This window comes from Amblyomma mixtum, chromosome 7, assembly GCF_055824585.1.
Source record: "Amblyomma mixtum isolate Tamu chromosome 7, ASM5582458v1, whole genome shotgun sequence".
NCBI classification, from domain to species: domain Eukaryota; kingdom Metazoa; phylum Arthropoda; class Arachnida; order Ixodida; family Ixodidae; genus Amblyomma; species Amblyomma mixtum.
The window spans coordinates 33550651-33576656 of NC_143018.1; the positions used below are offsets into that span (position 1 = coordinate 33550651).

Below are 26006 nucleotides of genomic sequence, written 5' to 3' on the forward strand. Positions count from 1 at the left end.
CGGATACAGCGAACATGGCTAATGACGCAATATTCGTTCGAAATTGCTAACGCTCGATACTCATACGCTGCCTCAGCGTTTCGCTATTTTTTCTGTGCACTGCGGATATAGCGCTGTGCTGCCTTCATTGCTAAATTGAGAATCGAGGCTCCTTCGGAGTCCGGGCACTACCTCGGAGTCGATGGCCAGAAGGAAGAGCATGGCGAAGAACGTCACCGACCAGAGGCGGGGGAATTCGATCAGGCTCAACGCCTGAGGGTACACCACGAACGCCAGGCCGAACGCTGTGGACAGAGAGAGATGAAGGGAAAGAAACGTGTATGCGTGAATTCATTTCGGTCACATGTGTCCAATCTGGAGAGTATAAACAGCGTGAAACTGAGCTATAGTCGGATACAACTTAAGTCTGCAGTGAAGCTCCGCCCACTTTCAGCCTCCGTGCACAGAATTCATCCAAGATAAAAAAAAATGGTCCGTTGTAAAAACTTTTCCTGTTACCGAAACAAGAAGCCAAACACAAGAAAAAAAATTATATGCTCTGGAATTTTGATAACTGGTTCATTTAATAAAGTCAAACATTAAAAAGCTGATTTCGTTCACTGTTGTGATTGGCTATGGTAGGATACGACTTAAAAAAATTGCTGAGGCTCAGCTTGGCTAAGCCTTGGGAATGCGAAGCATATTAGGGCTTAGCTTGGTTTACCTTGGTTATGTTGTAGCTAGATTAATCCACGACAACACCAGAATGTCATTCATCATCGTTTATTTTTTTCAAATCAATGAATACACTCTTGTGATCTGTAAAGCTGTGATTTTGATTCCACCGCTCGACTGCATCCTTCTTCGGAGGCATCGTGTATCTACTGAGGGGGAGCGCAACCGCCTCCTCTTATATACTCCAATATGACGCCATAATGTCACGTGGTGTGACGTCACGGTGTCACGTGGCGTGACGGCTAGGGGTCCCACGGCGACGGCGCGAGGTGGAGGCCGGCTCTCTCATCTGATGTCACGTGGTGTGACGTCACGGTGTCACGTGGTTTCACGGCTAGGGGTCCCACGGCGACGGCGTGAGTGGTAGCTCTAGCAATATGCTTCGCATAAAAACAGCAGTTGCTAACACTGGGCCGCGGTCCGCGGCGTCCTGTATTACTCCGCTGGCCAATCGCAACTGTAAACGAAATAAGCTGTTTGATGTTTGACTACATCAAATAATTCATGTATCAAAATTCTAGAGCTCGTAGTTCTTTTTCTTGTGATAAGCTTCTGGTTTACGTAACAAGAAGCGTTAAACCAGCGGACTACTTTTTCGTCGTGGAGGAATTCTGTGCGCGGAGGCAGAATGTGGGCGGAGCTTCACTGCAGACTTACTATAGCGGAGTAATACAATGCGCCAAGGACCGTGAGCCAGTGTTAACAACTAAGACCAGAATCCAGAGCCGCTTCCCGGCGCGGCCATTTTCCGCCGACTGGAGCGCCGTGGTGCGGGCGTTTCTTTGGGGACTGCGGGGCTGCGGCAGCTCCGGGGCCGCGCCTGCACATAGCCGCGCTTCGGGCGCTAAAGAAACATTGTCGAGCATACTTCCGCAGCGTGGCTGTGTTGCAGGAAGTATTTACGTTATCAAAGGGAGAATTTGATTAGTTGTAATGACGTTTAGCTTGACATTCACTTTAATTCTGTCAGCGCTTAGAACGCGGTCGTGCTTATATCGCTACCATCTTGGTGCTCCGCCACAAAGAAAACTTTTCGTTCAATATCAAGCATTAGGTGCGCGGCTAGCATGCAGTTCCAATTCCCATGCACTCTTATTCCTCTTTGCCGGCCCTAAAGCATCCTCCCCAAACAGGGCTTTCTTGTCGCCTCGCCACTTTATCAACAAATCACCGCTGTCAGCTCAAATGAGTCGCAACGCCAACAGAAAACAAATTTTGTCATGGTTTATGCAACCTGGTGCGCATAGAAACGTACTTTCGCTTAATTTATCACAGCTTGAATAGATATGAGCAGCTAATCCGGCTTTCACGAATTCTGAGGTCCAAAGTCGCGTTTATTTTATTCGGGAGCTCTCGCCGCGTGTGAGAGCGTTGCGTAGCCGTTTGGCTAAGTGTGAAAGAATTCAATGAAATTGCGCACATTTTCTTACGATTAAGGTAGATACCAACAGCAGAAAGATACTACGGAAAGCCAAGGGCGTCCGCAGAATTTTTTGCAGGGGGGGGGCCCATTGGTTGTTGGCGCCGGAGGGGGGGGGGGGGTATGTTCGTAGCAAAAAGGCACTATTTGCGGAGTAAATTTATTTATTTATATACAAATAAAATAAATAAGTAAAATACACACATGAAAGAAAAATTACAAACAGCAAATTAAAGCGAGGCTAGGAGAGATACATTGGAGTTTATCAACGAAGAAACAATTAAAATTAATAAAAATGCAAAAAGATACTATCACTTCGTGGAGAAGAGTGCTCAGTCTTGCTGCATACGGGTTCTCGACACACCCGGATTGATGACCAGCACACAGCACAATATGTTCACAAACACGCAACGACAGTCACTCAGTCAGTCTTCCTTGAACAGAAACTGTAGACGCCTCGGATTTTTCTGGGCGAATTGCGTGATGACACTGCTGATAAATTCATTTCTGTGCTTCATTACACGCTCTCGGTGCACACTCATCATACAAAGGCCGTCCAGTCTGTCGTTGGTCATCGTTGAGCGTAGCCACGTTTTCACTCTCCTCATTGTACTGAAGGAGCGTTCGACCGTACAGGTAGTAACTGGCAAAGCCAGAGCCACCTCAATGGCTTTTGCAACACCAGGGAAGAATGTCTTGGCCTGATGTAGAAGCTCGCAGTAAGTTATTTCTGATGGGTCCACAGTTTTGTTGCACCACATCTCGTACCAAGAGATGGCCTCTTCCTTGAAGTTGTCGATGCCGTAAAAGCACTGGAGTTCTTCGGCGAGAACAGCGAACTCAACACGGCTCAAGTGCTTCATTTTTGATGGATGCAGCTGGAGAAGTTTGAAGCTCCTCTCATTGCTTTCAGAAAAGCGCCGAGCTAAAGAAGCAGTGAGGGAGTCCAAGTACGGCACATATATTGCCACACGGTAGTATTCCTCTGGCGACTGAATCCCGTAGTTGTCTCGGTGGGCCTGACGAGAGACTTGTCTTGGTACAGATATCACCACATTTAAGTGATTGGCTGCCTCCCTTGCTGCATTCATGATGTTAGAGAACTCCTCTACAGCGTTTGTCCGGTGGCCGCGAAAAATACGTTGTAGCTCAGTGATGTGGCCATGCACAGAATGGAAGTCCATGGATACACCTTGCAGAATGTTCGTAGCTGGTTCGAGCCGAGCGCTGTACTTCGCTACAATATGCAAGCAGACGATGAAAGATGAGCTTGTTGTTGCGCAGTAGAGGATGTGAGCTCGTTGTCTAGTTGCAGCGTTCGAGCATGATTCCGTGGACGCGAGCTGCTCGAGTGCTTCGACTATGGCCACGTAATGCTGAGAGAAGATCCTAATAGACTTGTACTTTGCAGACCATCTTGTCTCACACAGCATCGGAATGTTGGGCACCAATTTTCTCCGGAGCACGCTCTCGCGGAAGAAGTTTATGGTTTGTTTGATTATCCCAATTGTGTTTCGAATTTCAGAGACGTCGTTCAAATCGTTGATGACGAGATTTAGTTTGTGACTTGCACAGTGGAAAAATAGTGCCTTCGGGAACTGTTTTTGTATAATTTTGTTCACTCCAGCTTCTTTTCCAGCCATTGTAGAGCATCCATCGTACCCCTGTCCAACGAGGTTCGAAAGAATCAGTCCGACATTCGTCAAAAGCTTCAAGATTGCCGCGGTGATGCAAGCGGAGTTTAATTGCTCCAGCTCTACAAATCCCAAAAACTGCTCTCGAACGCACACTTCGACTTCCGCCTTGTCAATAAAGCGAACGCCTATAGACATCTGCTCTTTTCCTGAAATATCTGCAGTTTCGTCAGCAAGAACGGAAAAAGCAAACGCTTTGTTAGTTTCGGTAACTATCTGCTCTCTCAGGATGTCGCCACAGATTGTGATGATCTCGTTCTGGACGCGGACAGAAGTGTACTTGGCATTGCCAGCAGAAGAAGCGAAGTGCTCCTGAAGTAGAGTATCTCCAGCTTCTACACGAAAGTCAAGCAGATCATTGAAGACTCCACTATCGGACTGCTTGCCGCGAATCGGCAAGTCATGCGTCGCGCAAAAGACAATGGTGGAAACTATTGGAAATAGTTTCTCACGGTTCCTTTCAACTTGCGCGTGCAGTGCTCTGTTCAGCTGCTGTACAACGGGTAGCTGCTTGCCTTTCATCACATCCATAAAGTTCTGTGAGGCCGTCATTGCCTCCTGGTGCCATTGGGATTTTACGTGATCCCTGCACGCCTCGTGCATTTTTCTGTAGCTACTGAAAGCGCGCACGATAAAACTACCTTGAGTACCCCGGTGAACACGCGGAGGAAAAATGACGCAAAAACGACAAAAGGCGCCTTTCGCTGTCGCTGAGTACGCAAGCCAGGGGGCGTAATCTCCCAGCCACTGATGTCGAAAAGGCCTCTTTCCAGGTGTTACATCCTTCTTAAAATCATATGTGACATTTGGCGACCATGGCTTAGTAAGAAGACGTAACTTCAAAAAGTCCGGTATGCCAGTGAGTTTAGCTTTGCCTAGAAACTCTCCTAAGTCATATTCTTGAGGCAAGTTATTTGTTTTCTTGATGTTGTCTCCGGACTTCGATCCCAAGCAAGGAGAAAGGGAATCGTTTCGGCTTACTGCGTGACCGGAGCTCGCTGGTGGAGTTCCTTCCATGGAGACGACGACGCCGGCTACTGTCCGGTGATGAAAGGTTGCATCGCTCTGGTCAAATCCGGACTTGAATCCCAAGAAAGGAGAAATGGAATCATCTCGGCCTGCTGCATCACCTGAACTCACTGTTGACAGAGTCCCTTCCATGGAGTCGACGACATCAGCTACTGTCCGGTGATAAAAGCTTGCATCACTCTGTTCAAATGCTACACCGTTGTCACATGTCACACCAGAATCTGCAGGGGCGCATTTGGATAATGCTTCGTCAGACAACCGCTGACGCTTGAAGAAGCGTCGAATATCCATCATTCGGGACCGCGCGAGACAAAGCTGGCTATGGAGTTCCTCGGGGTTGGTAGTGTTAAAAATATATACACATTGATTGGAAAAACGGTTGAATGCGTACGTTGAAAACAAAAAATGACTATGTATGCAGCGAAAACTTATTTACAAGATAAATGCACGCTCGCAGCTTCATACACCTCGCTCCATCTTGCTCGCGCAACCGCACAGTCGAGTATTTGCACACACACTACTCGCCGCTCGTCGTTTTCTCGTCCGCTGTCTTGGTTGTTCTCAGCTTCGTTGACAACCGGCCACTAAAAACACCGAAGCACAAACAAAGAGGCGCGCACACGCAAGGAACGCCGCGCGACTTCCGAGGGGAAGGGACACTCGCCACTCCGGTCGGAAAATTTGTTTTGTGTGTTTTTATGAGGTTCAGAGCCCCAAAACGACTCAGGCTATGAGGGACGGACGGTCTCTTTACCATGCACTGACATCGCACAGTACATGGGCGCTGTTGGGATTTGAGGCCCAGCCAGAGGTGACAGGCGAGCCAGGCAGGCGCCATCGGGCTGCCTTGACCAAAGGCGCTGGTTTCCGGAGAAGACGCAAGGAACGCTGGTGTGGGGGCGCCTCTGGAGACTGCGTCGCCGTGAACAAAAGCAGCTAATCCCCTTTGCCGAAAATTCTGAAAGCGGCGCTTGTACCGAACTGCGCTCTCCCGTGGATCGGAGGAGACAGCGAGCGGCGGCGGCGCCAACTCATCGCCCGCTTGCCCCTGAGCAGTCCGACAAAGCGGGGATGGACACGGCTGATTTGTCCCTCCCTCCTGAAGAATTCATCGGTGGCCGGGGTGTGCACTGTCTGCCTCCGTGTCGCTATCTCTCTAGAGATCAAAGAAACAGGCACACATCTCAAGACGGCTCGAAACACATGCTCGCCGGTGCCGCTGTATGTCTGCAACGACGCGTCCCCGGACGCGGCACTTTGCAGATGTGACCCAAAGCGTGGAAGCAGGGCCGCTTTTACTCTTTTGGCTGAGCGCACCGCCGCCCCTGACGTGCGGCCATCACTCACGGTTCGAGTGAGTGATTTTCCAGGGGGGTGCAGCCGCCCCCCCTTGCCCCCCCCCCTCCGGACGCCCATGCGGAAAGCCCTTTACCCTCTCGCGGAAAGAGCAAATGAAATTGGTAGTGGTCGTGCTTACAATCCTGTGCATGAAATGTGTTTAGTGGGAACAAGAGCAAGCTCAGCGCAAGGATGCCGAGCCCGTACTGGTGATCGAAAACACGCGCTCCGTCGGGACAACCTTCAGACTGCAGCGCGCCTATCCAGTTACTACTCCACTGAGTCAAATCAATAGATATACATTCTGATAGAGCACTGCACGGGCCTCAATCTGAGGCCCAAGCACGGCCCGGACCCGATATCGGAAGCCCGAGCCCGGCCCAGGCCCGCGGCTTCAAGCCCGGGCCCGGCCCAGGCCCGCTAAATTATCGCTCTAGCGAGCCCGACCCGGCCCGTGAATACCGGAGTGAAGCCCAGCCCGGCCCGTTTCACAGCAACGCCTGAGGTATACTGCTCACTCTGAGCAAGTAGACTGCTACTTGACCTAAGAAACTGGTCGTCAAAGGTTCTGAAACCAGAGTTTGGCTTGCAGAAAGTTGGTTCTTTTTAACCCAGAAGGAAGTGATTAAGAGTAGTGCTCGCCAGGCCCGTCTTTTGGACAGTGATCTCGTGAAGGTGCGCAAAGATAAACTCGGAAGTTCCGAGAGCCAAATAAAAAGGGCTGCATACGTGCGTAATAGACTACTTTGCATTCCCCCATGATTTTAATCAGTTTGTAAATAGGAAGACGATCAGCAGTTAGAGCAGCAGACCCGACGCGAGGCGCCAGACGAGAAGACGACGATCGGCAGCTGAAGCAGCAGAGCCGACGCGCGACGCGAGACGAGAGCGTGAACTGTTCTGGGACCGGACCTGTCCTTGCCCGCTCTAACCGGCCTTCACAACTGTCAATAAAGGCCGTTACAAGTTATATTTTTCCGCCCGGAAGTATAAGCATTAAAACTGCCTAGCAGAAGATAAGCTGGAGCAGAAGATAACGCGCGAACCACGAGATAACTTACAGGGCAAAACACTTGTCATGACAGTCAGGCTAAAGAAGCGAGGAGGGATAGATGTGGTTATGAGAGGAGGTTTACAAACTATCGCGAGCTTTTGTGGCTATTTCATTTACGAGACGTTCCGGTCAGCTGATCAATAAGAAAACCAAACGCGCTTTAGTTTGTGAATTTTCTCGCATGATAAAAATATAGCTATAAAATAAAAGCTATGTTTTTGGAGCTTAAGAGATCAAGAGTAGTCAGGCTGTGAGAGACACCGAAGCAGAGGGCTCCGGATCATTTCGACCACCTGGGTTTATTCAACGAGCAATGATACTACAAAGTACATGGCTGTCATGCATGCCGCATAAATAGAAATGCGGCCGCCGAGGCTAGGAACAAACCCTGGTTCCCCGGCTCAGTAATCAAGCGCCTTGACCACTAAGCCACCGCGGCGTGGAAATAAGGAAATAAATAAGTAAATGAATAAAGCTTTGTTTTTTTTTTTCATCCGTGTCGTTGCTCCAATGCCGCAGTTGTGTATTTCACTCTGCAATAGTGAATGAATAGTCGGACACCAGCCGTTTCTGTACGGACCCAAGCCTGACTTGGGTCCGCAGCTTTAAGCCCGAGCCCAGCCCGGGCCAGCATCTTCAGGCCCGGGCCCGGCCCAGGTCCGGCACAACAGATCATGTCCTGGCCCGGCCCGGGCTTTTGGGCCGGCCCGAGCCCGTGCACTACATTGTGATGCATAAAATCATCATAGATGACAGTGCACGTAAAAGGCGGCAACAAACGACACGCCAGCGCAGAAATCTGCTTAGAAGTACCGGTTTCCAGCCCGTACGCTACCTGGTCGACTACCCTCGGATGTCACGTTAACGAGTAACTGCTCGCATGATAACCGCAGTACTGAAGAGGGAAAATGTGAGTACTGACGCACAGCACACACCCTCGTACGTTAGCTGATGGAGCACAACGACGGCAGAAGCGAACACGTAAACATGCGTTCTACGCGCGGCGCCACGATTCTTCTTGGTACAGAGACAAGGGAAAACAAGAGCGGGAAATCTTGGAAACGTATCATATCGGTTTGTCAGGCCATGATTGTTTTAGCACAACCTCGGTGCGCTTACTCGAGAAAGAATCTGCTTTTTTAGGTGGATCACGTTAGATGAGATTTCTTGTCTCTTTTGCCCTGTGATTTGTGATGCTGCTGTTGCGCATGCTCTGCTCGCCTTGCTGGTACTATGTATTTTCTAATAAACTTCAGTTGTTAGTCCAGTCGTTTTGGCGTGTACACTCCTCTTGTACCTCGTCTTTTGTGACTGGTTCTTTTTTTTTTTTCATTTACAATGTACCAACTGGCCCGCATTTCAACCCTTCTGAAAAAAAAAAAGCGAATGCGGAGAAGCGCGCTCATTCTCCTCACCGGACTGCACGACTTCAGGCACGGGCACGTCAAGTTGGAATGCCATGTTTCCGAGCACCGAGAAGATGACGACCCCTCCGAAGATGCTGATGAAGGAGTCCGTCGCCGCGATGATGTAGACGTCCCTGCGGCATCGCGAAAAATGTTAGTTGTTCAGGCATTTTCAGACCTTCCATCAAGGAGCGTGACGACATGCCATACCATGGGAAGACCGCGATACTTGGTAGGTAGAAGGGTCGAAAACGTTATAGTTGATCAGACCGAAAGGACACACATAATGATTTTCGTGCAAGACGAATATAGAACCATATCAAGTCTTAATGGGTTAGATATGATAATTTACATTAAAAAGCACTTTTAAAAAAGTACAACTTCCATAAATAAAAATTGGTAGGATTTTAACACAATCGAGCAGAGTAGGCGTGCGAAAGCATGTGTTCAGCCTGGTTGGCTCATGGTTTTGCTTTCATGGGTTGACGGCACGTCTGGAGACAATACAGACTCAGGTAAAGTTCTGATCGAGGTTAAGCTGAATTGATCTGTTCGCGCCGCCACGGGTTCGACTCCCAATCGTGGATATTTATTTGATTCCTTTTTAGCTTATTATATGGCGTCGCTATTCAGGCAACAGCACAAGAAAGATCGAGACAAGATTCATGGTCGGTTTTAGTTATACTATATCGACGTCAGTGGCTGTTCTGACGTCCATATACTATGTCGACGTCCGTGGCTGTTCTGACGTCCATATACTATATCGACGTCCATGGCAACTTGGTGTCTAAGAGTATTTTCTTTGTGCTTTCTGCGTTCAGGGGCTAATTCTACCTCAGGAACCAAATTTTTCCCATGGCAACATTTTATCACACACTATCTACCACAATCACACCTTCACACATTTATCTTCAGAGAACGACGTAATCGTGCGGACAAAATTTGCGAACACGTTTTTCGGACACTTTCTGCTGACCTGACGTAGCCATATAATTCTTTCGCATTCATAAATGCAAACCAACATGCCCAGCATCATATCTTCTTCGCTGCTTTCTAGCTTCTATTGTTAAGGGGGGGGGGGGGGGGTGGAAAGGGGCTCGATAGTGTAAGCGACGCTGCGTCGAACAAAAATTTACGTGGAAGCCAGCGCTTGTGACGTGTTGTCGTGTCCTATATCTGCTACAAGGCGCAGTAGTATTAGCTATATACTACGAACTATCCGCATCAGCACGTTGGCTCCTGCCACCTCTCGCCATGGCGGAACCTTCGTACGTGGAGACAGAATGAAGCAGGACAGCAATCAAGTCCATATGTTCTCTGAGCCAAGAATATAGTGGTACACGTGCGTATGAATAATGCGGAACTCAAGTTGCGTTCACAAGCCGACGCGGTATTCAAAGCTCTCGTGCCAACAGCGACACCAGAAATTTCCAGTGTCTGTATCACATACACAGCGCTATGCAGATGCTTTTTGACCAGAGGGTACGTATTAAACAACATGCGCAGTAACTTTCCTCTGTCGGCGTTGCATACTTTCCAAAATCTAACACCTTCCTTGCCTTCCTTGAAAACACTGAGGCTGTAGGATAATCTGCGAGCCTGTAGCTTGTTGTCTTTTAAAATAAACAAACTTTGCCCAATTTGGAGCGACCGCTACATAAATTTCGAATGCTTCATATTGCATTCAGGTAAGGTATTCGCTTTCGCATACAACTATGGCTTCTGGTTAACTGGAGAAACACGAAAGAGGCCTTTGTCCCGCACTGGGCGTAGTCGGGCTGATGATGATGATGACATCTGGTGGTCCTTGGTGTCTTTTACCACATCACTCACCGCACGATGTTGTTGCTGAAGTCGTTGTAACTGGCGAGGCACATGTTGAGGCCTTGGGCGAGGCTGATGGAGAAGAATATCTGCACGGCCGCCGCTCTCCACGTCTGCGCCACAGTCCGAGAAGGCAAATTGAGGCCGATCAACCCCTCCATTAGGCCTTTGGAGAACCGCATACTCAATCACGCTCGCGTAAACATGTGAGGAAGCGACACAGGTGGCTATTAGAGAAATCTAGGACAGCGGGATCCGTGATCCGCTACCGAGATCACGCGCATACGCGGGGACTCAGCTGGTGCATGCGCAGTGGCAGGCGTGCGCCCCTCGGGTGTCGTCTGCGTACGTGCAGATATATACTCTTTTTTTTCTGCCACTCTCTGCATTGTCCCGCTAGCAATGCCATGAGAATCAGTCAGGGCCATTGGCTAGAAGGCGGCTTTTTGAGGGTGAAAAGCCGTTTAGTTCTTGAGTTGTATCCAGCTATACCATTCATTACCATGGTTTATATCAGGTTTACAGAACGTAACAGCTGAAAAACGCTCCCAACCTATTGTCTTTCGGCAAAGATGTGACATTAATCGCTGAGTGCTACAAACCCCTGATACACAGGCTATCCGTACATGATCATGTGACCATACAGGATGAATAATGCTTCCATTAGTCAAAAGGCGAAATGTGGGTTTTTTTTCCTCTGCTACTACGTACATACTACGATGCCGACACGTTTAAAACGCCCTGTACAGTTATGACTGAGAAATTAGTTCAAGCTCTATAGAGACTTGAACACCGGAGATATGCACGAGTAATTGCTTCGCGGATCTGCCAGAAGTCACCTTGAACTGCGCGACCTTCTCCCACTGCGGGTAGAAGTAGTAGTAGAGACCGTTTCCAGCTCCTTCCAGGGTGATACCTCTGATGAGCAGCACGCCGAGTATAAAGAAAGGGGTGACGGCCGTGAAGTAGGACACCTGCGTGATAAAACAATCCCCGAGGGACTCTCATGCAATCTCGGAAGAGTTGGTCACATGTCAGGACTGAGAGGCTATCGAGCTCTTCTCATCCAGGCTTCAGTCATAGGAAATGACATTGGAACACAAACACTAATCAGCGTTTGGAATGACTATCATTTCGACTGTGTATCGTTCGCATAATTAATGGAGCCGCCATTTTTCCATGCACTGCTCAGAGCATCGTGTACCGAAGTTCTCGGATCGGGCATTTCTGCCAGGGTACATTGGTAGCATTTTTACAGTTCGCGAAATTTTGCCATGGCTTGATGGCTTGTACAGGTTATAACCGTTCCAAACCACGAGGGCTACCGTTAAACTGGGGAGCCGAAAGCCGCTTCACTACCAGTAGAATCCACGACAGACCCATAGATTGGTTGGTTGGTTGGTTGGTTGGTTGGTTGGTTGGTTTATGGGGTTTAACGTCCCAAAGTGACTCAGGCTATGAGAGACGCCGTAGTGAAGGGCTCCGGAAATTTAGACCACCTGGGGTTCTTTAACGTGCACTGATATCGCACAGTACACGGGCCTCTAGCAATACACCTCCATCGATATACGGCCACCAAGGTCTGGATCGAACCCGCGTCTTTCGGGTCAGCAGCCGAGCACCATAACCACTGAGCCACCGCGACGGCTGACAGACTCATAGAATATGGGAAAAAGAGAACTCCCAGACTTGTCACCGTTCCCATATTGAAGGGCTTAACGACAGTAGTACAGCAACGTTCGCTTCCAACCAGGGCACCTAGTCTTAGGGCAAAACAAAAGGATTGAGCACAGACTGCTCAGTCACGAGATTGTCCGTCCCGCGGCCAACATAGGCCACGCTGATGACGACATTGCCCTTTGGTCAACTGTAGGATGACGTGAGTTTCCGGTTGCGACCTAAGACGACTTCTCCATTAAGCACTGCAGAAAGTACCCCGTGGGTGTATAACGCTGCAATAAATACGGGCAGTGAACTCGCCTTTCCTGAGGACCGGACGCCCTTGAAGACGCAGAAGAAGACGGCCACCCACGAGGCAGCCAGGCCGACCACTAGCCCGGGCTGCATCCGACCCAGCTCGTGCACGCCCGAACTCACGCCCAGCACGTAGTTCCTGACGTGAAACGATAGCTCTTTGGTCAACGTAGGAGGAAAGCACTCCTGCTGTACTTTCTACAGACTTCTTTTAGACTCTGTTGCCTTTCTATAGATTTTCCCTTTGTCTATTCATAGTCTATGAACTTTCTACAGACAAAAATCTACTAAAAATGTATGGAATGTATGGAAAATGTTTATAACGCACTTGTTTTTCACGTAATTACACTGTAACAATCAATATATCCACAGATTTCCCGTCGACAGGCTTGCATTTTTTTTTGCCATTAACGTTATTGATGTAGTCAAGAACGTTCCTCATTGGTCTTCCATGGCCATTAGCTTCTATATCTGCATAACAGTACCTTATAATATTTCAGTATTCAATTCTTTTCTCCAAGAATGCTGGACATGTTTGCTGTAATGCGCTTCCTTCGTGCCACTAGGTGAAGTTGTTTAGTTGGAAGTTTCGGCTGTTGTTATCAGGCACCACAGAAGCGCGTCACCTTCTGCGCTGTTATGCGCGATGAAGACCAGATAATCTCCATCGTCCTAACATTCCTCCTAACATTAGCGCCGGAACCATAGCTGTGGCTAAACTATAGAGGTTATAACATTGTTTGCCTTAGGACGTCGAATGAATAACAGCCTTTAATCCAGTGCTTCGTGTTTATGGTTATAGCAGGAGTGACGCAAGAGGGATTTAAGACGCCGAACGAAATATTGCGGCAAAATAAAATTCATGGGGGCACATTGTTGACCTAAAGTGAAGTGAGGCAAAAGTCTTTAGCGCGGTGTTGCTGCTTGTGTCACTCATGGGTGGTTAAGATGTTACTTAAGTACACAATTGTTTAAATCTTAAATGCTGGAGACACTGGAGGGCGTCTGGGAGGCATCCGTCTGATTAGACGCCTTTCTGCAAACACTCTCCAGCGTCCTAGACAAGGAGAACTACATATGAGTTGGCAGGAAGTAGCGTAGCCATTAGCACGCTCGGCTGCGGAGCCGAAGCATTATGGTTTGAATCCCATCGTGCATAAAGATTTTTTTTCTGGTCTGACTAGAAAAAGCGTGATACCTCTGCTGACAACCTTCTGTTGACAACGATGGGGCATTAAAGACTTTCGTCTTAAAATATCATTTAACGATCCCCGTTTCCTTCAAGATCTTTCAGAATATGGTCCCAAGTTCCGAACATTTGAATAACGAACTATAGAACCTGGGTACAGCGCCAAGCCGACATAGCGTTAAAGGCAGAAAGGCGGAGCACTGCGGCAGCGACCCACTCGTAGAACTCTTCAGGAGCCGTGACAAGGAGGTCGCTGCAGTTGCCGAAGGCGTTGTCGTAGGCTTCCTGGGGAACGAGCACGGTGCCTGACGCGCCTCCCAGGGCCACGGTGGTCGCCGGGTCCGTGCCGTTCTTCTTCAAGTACATGCCGTACAGCGTCTTGTTCACGTACTTGCAGGCTTTCTGCGTCGAGAGGCAGCACAGCGCACAGCGTTAGCGGCCACTGGAAGCTTGCGTACGGAAATTCGCACTTCTATGGAATGAAGGAAGTAAAAGAAAGATGGTGGGGATGAAGGAAGGAAAGGAAGATGGATGAGAGTAGAGGATGAATTTGAAGGAGGAGAAAGGAAACGGAAGAAAGAAAGAAAGAAAGAAAGAAAGAAAGAAAGAAAGAAAGAAAGAAAGAAAGAAAGAAAGAAAGAAAGAAAGAAAGAAAGAAAGAAAGAAAGGAAGAAGGGAAGGAAGAAAGGAAGTAAGAAAGAAAGAAAGAAAGAAAGAAAGAAAGAAAGAAAGAAAGAAAGAAAGAAAGAAAGAAAGAAGGAAGGAAGGAAGGAAGGAAGGAAGGAAGGAAGGAAGGAAGGAAGGAAGGAAGGAAGGAAGGAAGGAAGGAAGGAAGGAAGGAAGGAAGGAAGGAAGGAAGGAAGGAAGGAAGGAAGGATGAATAGGAAGGAGGAAGAAAGGAAATGGAAGAGAGAAAAGAAAGAAAGGAAGAAGGGAATGAAGAAATAAGAAGAGACAGAAAGGAAGAAATAAAGAGGCAGGGATGAAGGAAGGAAAGCAAGATGGGAGTAAGGGATGAATAGGAAGGAGGAAGAAAGGAAATGGAAGAAAGAAAAGGAAGAACGAAAGAAAGAGAAAAGAAAGAAAGGAAGAGTAAAGGATAAATAGGAGAAAGAAAGAAAGAAAGAAAAAATGATGGATAGGAGAAGGATGGATAGGAGAAAGAAAAGAAAGATGAAAGGATTGAGGGAGACAGCACGTGTTCCAGAAATAGTTTGGTGGCGGGAAACTGTTACTCGTGATTTAAAGCGCAGATGTGTGTCATGGAAAATAGATGCCATTTAATAACTCTGCATCGATATACCCTAATGGGAGACAGAAAGAAAGACGATGTCATCTGTTGTAATCGCAGGTAACCAGGGGACCCTGGAAACAGTTTCTGTCCAGTTCGGCGCGTACGGACATCAGCGGTATATTTCTCGCAGGTTTACGCTTCCGTCGATATGCTTGCTGCGCTTAAAAAGGGAGGAGGAGAAGGCAGCAGCCACGCACCAACGCACTGTACGAGTCGTAGCAGCGCGAGTCTGCCCAAGCCGGGTCGCACCGTATCCAGGGCAGTTCCTCGTAGAACGAGTACCACAAGAAGTTGAGCGAGTAGGAGAGCAGGAGGTTGTAGTAGAGACAGATGACGAAGCAGGTGTACATCATGGCCCAGCCCACGCCTGCACAAAGAATGCATGACGAAATATGATGAACAGTACAAAAAAAAATTCAGGGGACACTTTGGCTCTCTAAAGTGCTGCAAGGCAAAAAGCCTTTCCTGGCGCACTGTTTGGCACTGACTACGAGACTGTTTGTGCTGTACTAGTGCTTTATTTGGCTACACCCTTTGACTACATTAGAACTACACACTTTGACTGCCGACTTTTACTGCTTCTTCAGCACGACTCTCTCTCTGCTTCGATCAGTTCCGTTGTATCCATGGCTTTGTTCGCACTAATGAGGTACGTAAAGTGGTCATTTACGGACGCTTTGCGCCACCTGTCGGAGCGGGCGACAACTATTTTATTAGTTGTCGTCCGCTCTAAAAGGTGGGGCAGGCATCCGTGGGTGACCTCATTACTTCAAATCCGCGCGCTCTGACATCATAACCATTTCGACCAACCGAAAAGCGTGACACCTCTGCTGACAAATTTCTGTCGACAACGATGAGGCATTAAAGGCTTTCGCCTTAATGTGGCGGTTGGGATTCCGCATGAACCCACGATTTTCACGAGTACACGGCGCTCCAGTTGTTCAACAGTCGCGAATGGAGGGAAGCTCATCAGGCGAAAGTTCGCACCGGCCCGCCGCGCGATGGCTTCTCGCGATGGGCTGGCAGCCACCGAACCACTGTCCCTCATCGCGTAGCTCAGGTACTGGGTTTGCAAAAAAAATTCTGTCATCACTCTGAAGCTGCTCGAGAGACTATAGCAAGTACCAAAAGATGTTTTCGGGTACGCAACTTCACATCTGGCGATTTGACGAGTAAAGTTTTTAGAACTTTTTTCTGGGCAAGTTGGTCCATTCTGACATAAGTGAAGCAGCGCGAAACAAGAAGCCCGAAGGCGAAACAAAGGCGAAACTTCTTCGTTTCAACTTCGGGCTTCTTCTTTCGCGCTGCTTCACTTATGTCATGAAGTTTGTTTTTAAAGCGCGGCTTCCACGAAGGAGCTGCCGACGCACGCGACGTCCGAGCAATGAATCGAAATAATTCGATGAAAGCTTGGTAGAAATAATGGAACATGAAAGACTTGTAGCGTATATCAAGTTAAATATCATGGGAAGTTGTGGGTGAAAGAAGTCGCACTGCTTTCAAAGTCTCAACACCACTAAACGTAGTTTGGCGTAAGGGCGCTGTATCGCATATTTATGCTGTTTAGTCTCAAAAACGGGGCGCTAACGTAGCTCGTGTCTGAGTGGGTCTTATCAATCAGAACCCGCCGCTTTGAATCGCTGTCAGTGGCGTTGGGCTGCTGTGCCAAAGGCACGGGACTGAATTCCAAAGGGATAGTGTTTGAACAATGAAAGCCCATTAAAGGCAGATTTCCGTTGCGCTATAAACAAATAAAAAGCTGGAAAAAAGTCGGAATGCCGAACGCGATTAGCACGCTTCCTGTTGTCAGTGCCACCGCTGAAGTCGGGACGTATGCGCCAATTGAGGCACATGCATAGTTTCTCGCAGTGTTGGTGGGTTATACTATAGTCGGATACAACTTAAGCCTGAAGTGAAGCTCCGCCCACATTCAGCCTCCGAGCACAGAATTCCTCCACGACGAAAAAGTAGTCCGCTGCTTAAACGTTTCTTGTACTCTAAACAAAAAGCTTACCACAAGAAAAAAATTATGAGCTCTAGAATTTTGATGCGTGGATTGTTTGATATAGTCAAAAATTGCAAAAGCTGATTTCGTTTCCTGTTCCGATTGGCCCGCGGAGTAACACAGAACGCCGCGGACCGCGGCCCTGTGTTCGTAACTGCTGTTTTTTTGTTTAAGTTGTATCCTACTATAGGCAGTATTTTTGCATGCGTGAGCAAAGACATCGTTCAGTACTGCGCTGCTCTGTCGAAGTGTCATTTCATGAAAAAATTTAGAACTTCGGGATTCATTCCACAAGTTTAAGGAACACGTGTACCCTAAAATGGCGCCTCCGAACCGCATACTTGGTGTGTACATCCTTAGCGACGATGCTAAAAAAAAAAGAAAAAAAGAGATGAGCAAGGCGCACTAGGCGTCAATGCGCCCACTAGTCGGGTACAACTCAAGAATGCAGCGGCGAATGCCCCTCAATGGAGGCACTCAAGCCAAGGCGTCCACCGGTTGGCATGGTGGCGCGGCTGATCCTATAGCAGTGACATCGCAGGTGACTGAAAGGCGCCTCCGTGAAATAGGATTAGCCCTGCAGTCATCCAAATTGGTCGACGCCAATGGCTGGACAAACTCCTCTGAGCTCTATTACCCCCTGCGATCCTGAGATGTGTCGTAATATATGTAGGGGTGCGCGAAAATCGATGATTTCGAATAGGGAGTCAAATAGTGCACGTTTAAAATTATTCCGAACGATCCAGTACGATCTCAAATTTTCTAACAGCTTTCGAACAGTTGGCACGAAGTTGAAATCGGGCAGTGCGTAGTTTGCATCGAATGTTTCGAAAACAGGGTCCACATCGACGCCGTACACCGTATACTGCCGCGGTCGGTCTGCCCGGAAACTACTGGCCGCGAACCGGTCCGTTCGTGTGGCGGCGTTCATGGCGCCCATACATATGGCCTCCGAGACGAAGCGCCACGGCAGTGTTCAGCCAGATTCAGAAAACTGTGCCTTCATGCCCGATATAGGAAGCCTTGGCTCATAACTCTCGTCACTTTCAACTGAGATGTGGAGCTGGGTTGTTCGCCGTCGTCGTCAGTAGCAAGAAGTAATTTTGCTTTGCTAATGACATGGCTGCCCCGAACGTAATGTACTGACTTCGCGTCGAGCGCCACCTGGTGAATATCAGTGTCGCGTATTTCGACGGCGACAGCTTCAGTTGAATAAGTTACAGCGCCACCTCTAGCGCAATTATTCTCTCAGAGTAGTGAATAATCATACGAATATTTCATTCGTATTCGATTCGGGTGTACAGTCTGGCTCGAATATATCTAAACCTGTTATATCGAATTATTGTCTATACCGAACAGTCAATACATTCCCTTGAAAATTCCATGCAAAATTATAGCGCTGTTGATTGAGTTTATCGAACTCGCATTAAGCGGAGCACTGGATGTATATCGAACGGCGCGGCATTGCCTCTGCAAGTGGCGCTTCTCCTAACGGCGCTCTTCAATCACTTTTCAAGCGCGGTGAATGATGGGCTGCGTGGCCTTGGACACTTGCTGGCTGAGCCAGCACAGTGAAATTGCGCGACGAAGTGGATGTGCGGTGTGTATGAGGGTTGGCCTTTGGCTCACTGTGCAGTCATTTTCCACGCCACATCGCTGCCACGCGGTGAAGCCAACCTAACTAACTAAAGCTTAGCGGGGGCCCTTGCCTGGCGTGCTTTGCTTCGCTACCGAGGGCGTTGCGAAAACGAACTGTTCATTAATTTTAAAGAGCTTATTTTATTATTGCGAAGGCAATACTACTCGCACTTCCAAGCCTTCACGTGACCCGGCCGCAGTTACGTTTGACCTTTGGCGGAGTGAATATGGGCGACCAACTCGCTCCTTCAGATAGCCCGGCTGCAGTTACGCCGCGCCGCGCACCTGTGGCGCTACTGCCGCTGTGACGTCATACCAGCTGTAGATTGTTTTCTTTCTCTCAGTCGCAACAACATCAAAAACAAAATATAAAAAAATTACCGAAGACGCTTTGAGTCGTCGCGCAGCGGCGGCCGGTAGCCATGCGTGACCTGTAGACGCGGCGCACTGCGTTCCTTCAGTTGGAGGCGCTGCGCTTTTGCCTTCGCAACCTACCATGCAGGCTTAACCAAAGCTAAGCCCCCGCCAATTTTTTATACTGTATTGGTGAAAGCATTACACACCTGATGTAAGTCTCTGGCTAGTTCCAAAGAGCCTTCCACTACGGCCTCGATTGATTCGAATCAGGTTAGGCCTACACCTATCCAGCTGCGAGCTGCCAAGAGGCCGGCCGGTGGCACGTCACTACAACAAGCGCGCAGTTAGCGTGGGTGCAATGTATCCTGGCTTCTAGGTCACAATAAGTTTATCTTGCCAATCTGATATATCGAATTATTGATATATCAAACTATTCGCGATCCCCTTCGAGTTCAGTGTATTCGTCTGTATCACTGTTCAATTTATATTGGATTCCGTTTTTAATTACGCTATTTGTAATTAGTGATTACGCATTAGTAATCAGCCATAGTGGCACGCGTGTTCAATTCGGTTTCGGACAAGCACGATTCGCACACCCTTAGCAATAAGCACTGAACTACCGTAGGCATCGAGGCTGTTAGAGCGCCGAGACATCCCAGACAACGAGGTACCATTTGCTTGGTGCTCCCTGTAGGCATCAAGGCACACTGTGCATGCGGAGTCGTTGGTACTGTCATAAGGGTGGTGGTGTAATATGCAGATGTATCAGTGCTCACCCCTGGCGATAGGCACGCAGTCGAAGACCTGCGTGGCGCCGGCGCTCCGGAACTGCCCCATGAGCATCTCCATGTAGAACATGGAGCGGCCCACCACCGTCATGATGATCAGGTAGGGCAGCAGGAACGCGCCTAAGGGGACAAGGCAAATCAGTGCATATACAGACACAAACCACGTTGAAATGATGTGCGACATTCCTACATTCCAGCAACAGCACTACCATTATAGAAGTTCCATAACGGATTTGCCCTTCCACGGATGAAGACGGTGGAACTGATGCTTACACCCTTGTACCGTTAAACGTGGAAACGGTGGTATCTTACAAGCGACGTCGCTTCAGCTGAATTGCTCTTTCTCTTTTTATACATGAGTTGCAGAGAAGTAGACCTCAAGTGCCTTCATCCCTGCAGTGCGGCGGACATTGGTGCTTAGTTGCGACTGCTTCAGTCTGACCCAGATGACGTTTCGACGTTAAATGAACGCTCATGCTCTAGCCATCTAATCAAAACTAATGCGGATGTTTTTGCGCAGTGTGCACATAAGGTTGCAGTAACCACGCAGTAAGCTACCACGAACGATGACTTCTCGTTTTTACTTTTTGTCGGATTAGATATATCTGTTAGCTGGATTTAAAAAAAATTTCAGGAACTCTAAGACGTTAATTATTTCGACGAAGGTTGGTGGCGCCTGCTTGGAGGAAGAGCAGCTCCCACACACGCTGTACAGACTCACCCCCACCGTTGCTGTAGGCAACGTACGGAAATCTCCAAATATTTCCCAGTCCGATGGACATCCCGGTGCTGGCCAGCAGGAACTCCACGTTGCTGGCCCATTTCTGGCGTGGCACCTCGGCGCTGCAGGCAGTATAAAAGGCAGAGGAGTTATTGCACGAATAACGCAGACAGAGATTTAGCGTTATCTTTACAAACCTTGGAGCCCACAGCAAGCGCAGCTCACCCAGCGGAGACTATGCAACAAAGTGGAACAGTTATATGTCATTCTTAATGTCCACTCCTACGATTCCTTCTATACGTGCAACTGCCGGAGATACTGAGGATGCTAAGCATTTAGTACACACGACCGACACCAAACGTAAAAGCCGAGTTCCTTTTTTTGTGTTTTAAAAAGGATGTACATACATTAAGGCGGCTACTTTGCACACTCACATTCGCAAAGGAGCTTCACGCCACAAAACAGCTGCCAAATTTCCTTCATATCTGTCACGTTATGAGAAATAAGCATACACCTTTTAAAGGCATTGTAGAGTGCTTTCTAAAGACACATGTTCCCGTGGGCTCGTTCCTCTAAAGTTGTAGTTTGCCGCGGTTCGAGTACGCCTTATCGCCACTAATGCGCCCTCGATGTTCTGTGCTGAACACAAGAGCAACGAATGGTGAGCTCCTATAACTATGCACGGAAGAACACTATCACCCAGAGCGCTGAGAAAGCTATGGAGGCTAGAGTAAAGCCAGTCGAACGCAGACAGAGCAGTCTCAGAGCACAGACAAGTGGCGCGGCATTCACCAATCCTTACAGTGTGTATACGTCATCTTGTATTCGATAGATCGACAGCGACCAGATTGTCAGCAGCTGTCTACAGTGGACACAGGCCAGCGAAACAGGCCTGTCTTGTGCCCAACACAAAGCACAGCCGCACAGTGCGGGTCGCCGTACTGCAAGTGAAAATAATGAAGTACCTGGCTGGAGACACCGCGTCCATTTCGATGAGGTGGGCTTAGTGGTTCAGCGGCTCCGTCGCAAAAGAACAGGGGAACTGGCCCGATGCCGTCTCGTGGACTCTTCTTCTGCTCCTTCCGCGTGCTGGAACATGCACTCGTGCAGGAGTGGCAACGCTGATGACCATGATCGTGGCAACGATGAAGATGATAATACAAGTGGTGGTTCTGGTGGCAAACTTTATCCAGTAAAGGGCTTTGCGCCCCATGAACTGGGAGGGGCCCTTAGTCCAGGGCTCCCACAACCTTAGCTGCCCGATGGCGCCCGCTGAACCAGCCGTCTTTGTTGTTTTTGTTGTCCTCTGTTGGAGTGCCAAATACCCACAGTGGGGGATTGGCCAGGGTGCTTTGCACATTCAAACAGTTCTGAAACATTGGCTGTCTTTGGTTCTCTAGGTTTGAGCTGGACAGATGGTGTTGAGGATGATGGAGATGGTACTGGTGGCCACGCCCTGTATAACGGCTGATGATGATGATGATATAACAAAAGCGCTCAAACTGCAACAAAGCTGAAACACGACGCAGAAATCCTGCACTTGGCCTCTCATACCGCTTCAACTATACTTCGTAAAGTTTTCTACTTCTTTTGAGGCCAACTAGGTCCAGGGTGTTCTCGCCTCGAGGACAAAGAAGTTTCAAATCAGTCACCAGCGCGTTCCGTCTGCTTCGCCGAAAAAGAAGAAGAGCAGGCGAGTAAAAATGGATGCTTCGGCGCAGTCCTCAACTGCAAATGTGCAGAAAGAGGAGACGGTTCGACCTCAACCAGTTGCAGTACGGACGTCCAAAAAGAAGGACGCTCCTTCAGCAGCGGCGACCTCTGCCCCGAAGACGGTCAGCACGCCGGGGGTGTGCCAAGACGGACGGGAGCTGTACCTGGGCAGCCCGAGGCAGCAGGCGATGTCGGGCCTCTTCTGCCTTCTGCTCCTGTTCGCCTGGCTCGCCATTGTCCTGACACACGTCAAGGGACACGCCGACGATGCCGTGCCGCCTTCGCCTCCGAGCCACTCACGTGACTACCCTATCCCTGCGGAAGGCCCGGACCGAATCTACGCAGCGTTAGCAGACGACGCCGAGGACGCTGCTAGGTAAACGCTTTAGTGGGGTTGCATTAGAGTTGTCATCTCACCAAAACTCCGCCCGTGTCCGAGACGAAATTCGCTGATTGCTGGAGAGAGGTAACGTGACCTTGTGACGTCATTACAACCTGTGCATCGTGGCAGGTGGCAGCCGCCGGATTGTGAGCAACCTGCCCACTGTGGCAAGTGGCACTTAAATACAATGATTAGTCGAGAGAGGTCACGTGACCTAGCGACGTCATCTAACCTCTTCACCGGGTTTTGAGCAACCTAGTTAACCTGTAGACAAACACCCTGTTTACAAAAAAACCGAGAGGTTCGTGGCAGGCGGTTCCGAATGGGGGTAGGAGGGGGAGTAGGCTTGGCGCCCATAGGAATAGATTGTGTTCAGGAAAGTAAAAACAGCGCTAAATTCTACATAAAACACACAAAGACGGACAGGACGGGCGCTGTCCTGTCCGTCTTTCTGTGTGTTTTGTGTAGAATTTAGCGCTGCTTTTACTTTTCTGAACACAATGTCACACCAACTAGCCCAGCAAAAGGTACTGTTAAAGGAATAGATGATAGATGGAAGCAAAAGTTTTCAAAGCAGTTTTCTGATTCGGCCCTTTGTGAACAACAACCAAATTCATCTCAGGTGCAGGGCCGCCAACTTTCGCTCTAGTTAATAGTAAGAAACTGTATGTTTAATCCGCTACTTTCTGCTACTTTCATAATCTCGTTTCTTCGTCATCTTTTCTCCAGCCGCCGTGGTGGCTCAGTGGCTTTAGAGGCGAAATGCAGAAGGCACCCGTGTTCCGTACGCTGTCAGCGTGCTGACCCCAGATTGTGTGAGTTAATCCAGAATCCTCCACATACGGCGTCCCTCATCGCTAATCTGTCCTCTTGGGACGTTAAACCCCAAAATGAGGATGAGGTGGCAGGAGGATGAGGTGGTAAACTTTATTAAAGAAGAGGTCTTAGGCGCGGATTGGGGTGACGTTCCCCTCCCCGCGGTGGGCTCCTCTTCTAGGCCGGACGCCAGGCGGCCGACCGAAGATGTCGTTCGGCGACCTCTTCGGCCCGCTCCGTGACTCGAAGTTGAACCTCCGGGTCCGAGCTGAGCAGCGCGGCCTCCCACTGAGATTGGGTAGAGAGCTGCAGACTCTGCGATGGCTTGTCTTGATTACATGAGTATAGGATGTGCGGTGTGTCTGCCATTTGGTGCCCACAGGGAGAACAGACGGGGCTGAACTGCTCTAGGAACCATATGGAGGGGCCAGTTATGCGCCTTTCCTTTGCTTTAGAAGCTCCCGCTAAAATGGTTTTTTGAGGAAAGGAAATGGCGCAGTATCTGTCTCACATATCTCGGCACGCACCTGAACTGCGCTGTACGGAAATGGAGGAAGGGGGGAGTCATAAAAGAAAGTGGGAAATAGGTGCCGTAGTGGACCCCCAGGGGATCTTTAACGTGCACTGAAATCTCACAGCACACGGGCGCCTTTTGCGTTTCGCCTCCATCGAAATGCGGCCGCCGCGGTCGGGTTCGAACCCGGGTACTCCGGCTCGGTAGACGAGCGCCTTAACCACTGAGCCACCGCGGCGGGTATGAAGCTCCCGCTCCACGGTGGATGGTACACGGTCGCGGTAGTTCACAACAGCAACACAGTTAACGGCCTCACCTTCAGAGCCCGTAGTGCAACACAAGCAGAAGAGGTCGCAATTGCTCTCGCGGCCTCACATTCCAATTCAAAATACATAATCACCGACTCGCGAGGGGCCTGTCGGAACGTCGAACAAGGCTGCACTGCCTTCCTATCCTTTCGAATCTATCAAAATTGCATACGGGGTATGGACCCCGCACACCGTTACCTTATATGGGCCCTAGGCCTGCTCATCAGGGGTTGGCAGGAAACGAGGCAGCAGACGCAGCCGCCCGCGCGCTCTCTCACCGGGCTGTTTTCTCCTCCCCACCCGATCAGGAACTCGATCCTAATCTGATCTATACCTTCAAAGATATTACAACCTATTATCAAGACAGTCATCGCCCTTACCCTCGCCTATGTAAAGGCCTGAAGAAGGCGGATGAGCGGCTCCTTCTCTGCCTTCTCACCAATACATTTCTGTGCCCGGCAGCACTAAAACATTTTGACCCCTCCTTTAATGGCAGCTGCCCGCACTGTAGTGCGGTGTCTTCTGACACCTATCACATGGTGTGGGCCTGCCCCTCCAACCCGGCTATTCCCCCCATCCCCACCCCAACCCGGGAGGACTGGGAGGCGACCCTGCTCGGCTGCCACGACTTACAGGCCCAACAAGCCTTAGTCGGGCGCGCCCGGGCGGCGGCCACCGCCACTGGGGTCCCATACTAGGAACCTCCACCTAGTGTTTGTAGGGATCAGTCCCTTAAGGGCTGAAGGTCACTTGAAGGTCAAACTTGAGGCTACGGCGAAGCTGGCTTTGCCTAGCATATAGTGAAGCTTTCGCTTCAAGGCCCGTGTGCTGTGCGATGTCAGTGCACGTTAAAGAACCCCAGGAGGTCAAAATTTCCAGAGACCTTCACTACAGCGTCTCTCATAGCCTGAGTCGCTTTGGGACGTTAAACCCCATAAACCAAATCAAACCAAATCAAAACCTTAAAATCATGGCAACGTAGTACCATTGGGCTCCGCCCACCGCGGTGGTTCAGTGGTTACGGCGCTCGGCTACTTTGCCGGAGTACCCGGATTCCAACCTGACGGGGGGGGGGGGGGGGGCGTTTTGATGTGGGCGAAAACTTAATAGATAATCCTTGTGCTCTAACTCTCTCCCGTTGATGGGAGAGAGTGAAAGGCGTGAGTGAGAGCCGCTGGTTAGTTTTGAGGAAGGGCATGGTGCCGCAACTTCACAGTGGACACCTCACCCTCAAAAGCGTGACGTGTTACTGCTGCTGCTGTACCCCCTGAATGCCTTATGCAAAGCTATTACAGCTTTTGCTGTAAAAGATATAGCAACAATTGCAGATATGGAGCTGTGGGAGAGACATGCGCAACGCAGATCCAGCTGTCCAAGTGTTGGCATGCAAATGGGCTTCGGAGGACGCTGGGGCTCAAAGGGCTCCCGTCTTCCTGATCCCATCACCCTTCCCCTCTAAATTTGTGTGCAAATAAAGTATTTAACAACGACAAACGCAAGCAAGATTAGTCAGGCTAGAAAACAAAGAAAGAGGTAAAACTCTCATTGTGGTGTTCCGCTATTAGGGTCATTTGTGACGGAACAGCGCAAAACACCGGGACAAGAGACAAGCGCTGTGAGAGGCGAAACGTGGTTTCCTTATATTTTGAGTGCAATCAACTAAAAGGGTTCCGCTTCGCATAGAGTTAAATGAGGGCAATGCTCATGCGCTTGCGCTTGCCAACTTCTGCTTTAATTCCGGAGTGTAATTGTGAACGTGCCCAGGGCACCGACATGCGCTTGACCTCGTGGCATAAAGCTACGAAATATTCACTGATTAACGTTATTC

General features: G+C 49.3%; 1 protein-coding gene across 1 annotated transcript in view; it reads right to left on the reverse strand.

Moving 5' to 3' along the window:
• The window catches only part of LOC149335609 (sodium- and chloride-dependent glycine transporter 1-like), a 35762-nt gene extending 14001 nt beyond the window's left edge, over positions 1 to 21761 (reverse strand). The window contains exons 1-10 of the mRNA XM_089553845.1: positions 21411 to 21761; positions 20446 to 20567; positions 19713 to 19844; positions 15134 to 15303; positions 13860 to 14044; positions 12460 to 12592; positions 11319 to 11453; positions 10489 to 10592; positions 8665 to 8789; positions 172 to 284 (exon numbers count right to left, since the gene is read on the reverse strand). Of these exons, the coding sequence (XP_089409971.1) occupies positions 172 to 284; positions 8665 to 8789; positions 10489 to 10592; positions 11319 to 11453; positions 12460 to 12592; positions 13860 to 14044; positions 15134 to 15303; positions 19713 to 19844; positions 20446 to 20567; positions 21411 to 21433 (1242 nt within the window). The 5' untranslated portion in view covers positions 21434 to 21761. The remainder of the gene's footprint in view (positions 1 to 171; positions 285 to 8664; positions 8790 to 10488; positions 10593 to 11318; positions 11454 to 12459; positions 12593 to 13859; positions 14045 to 15133; positions 15304 to 19712; positions 19845 to 20445; positions 20568 to 21410) is intronic.
• Between the last annotated feature and the right edge of the window lie 4245 nt (positions 21762 to 26006).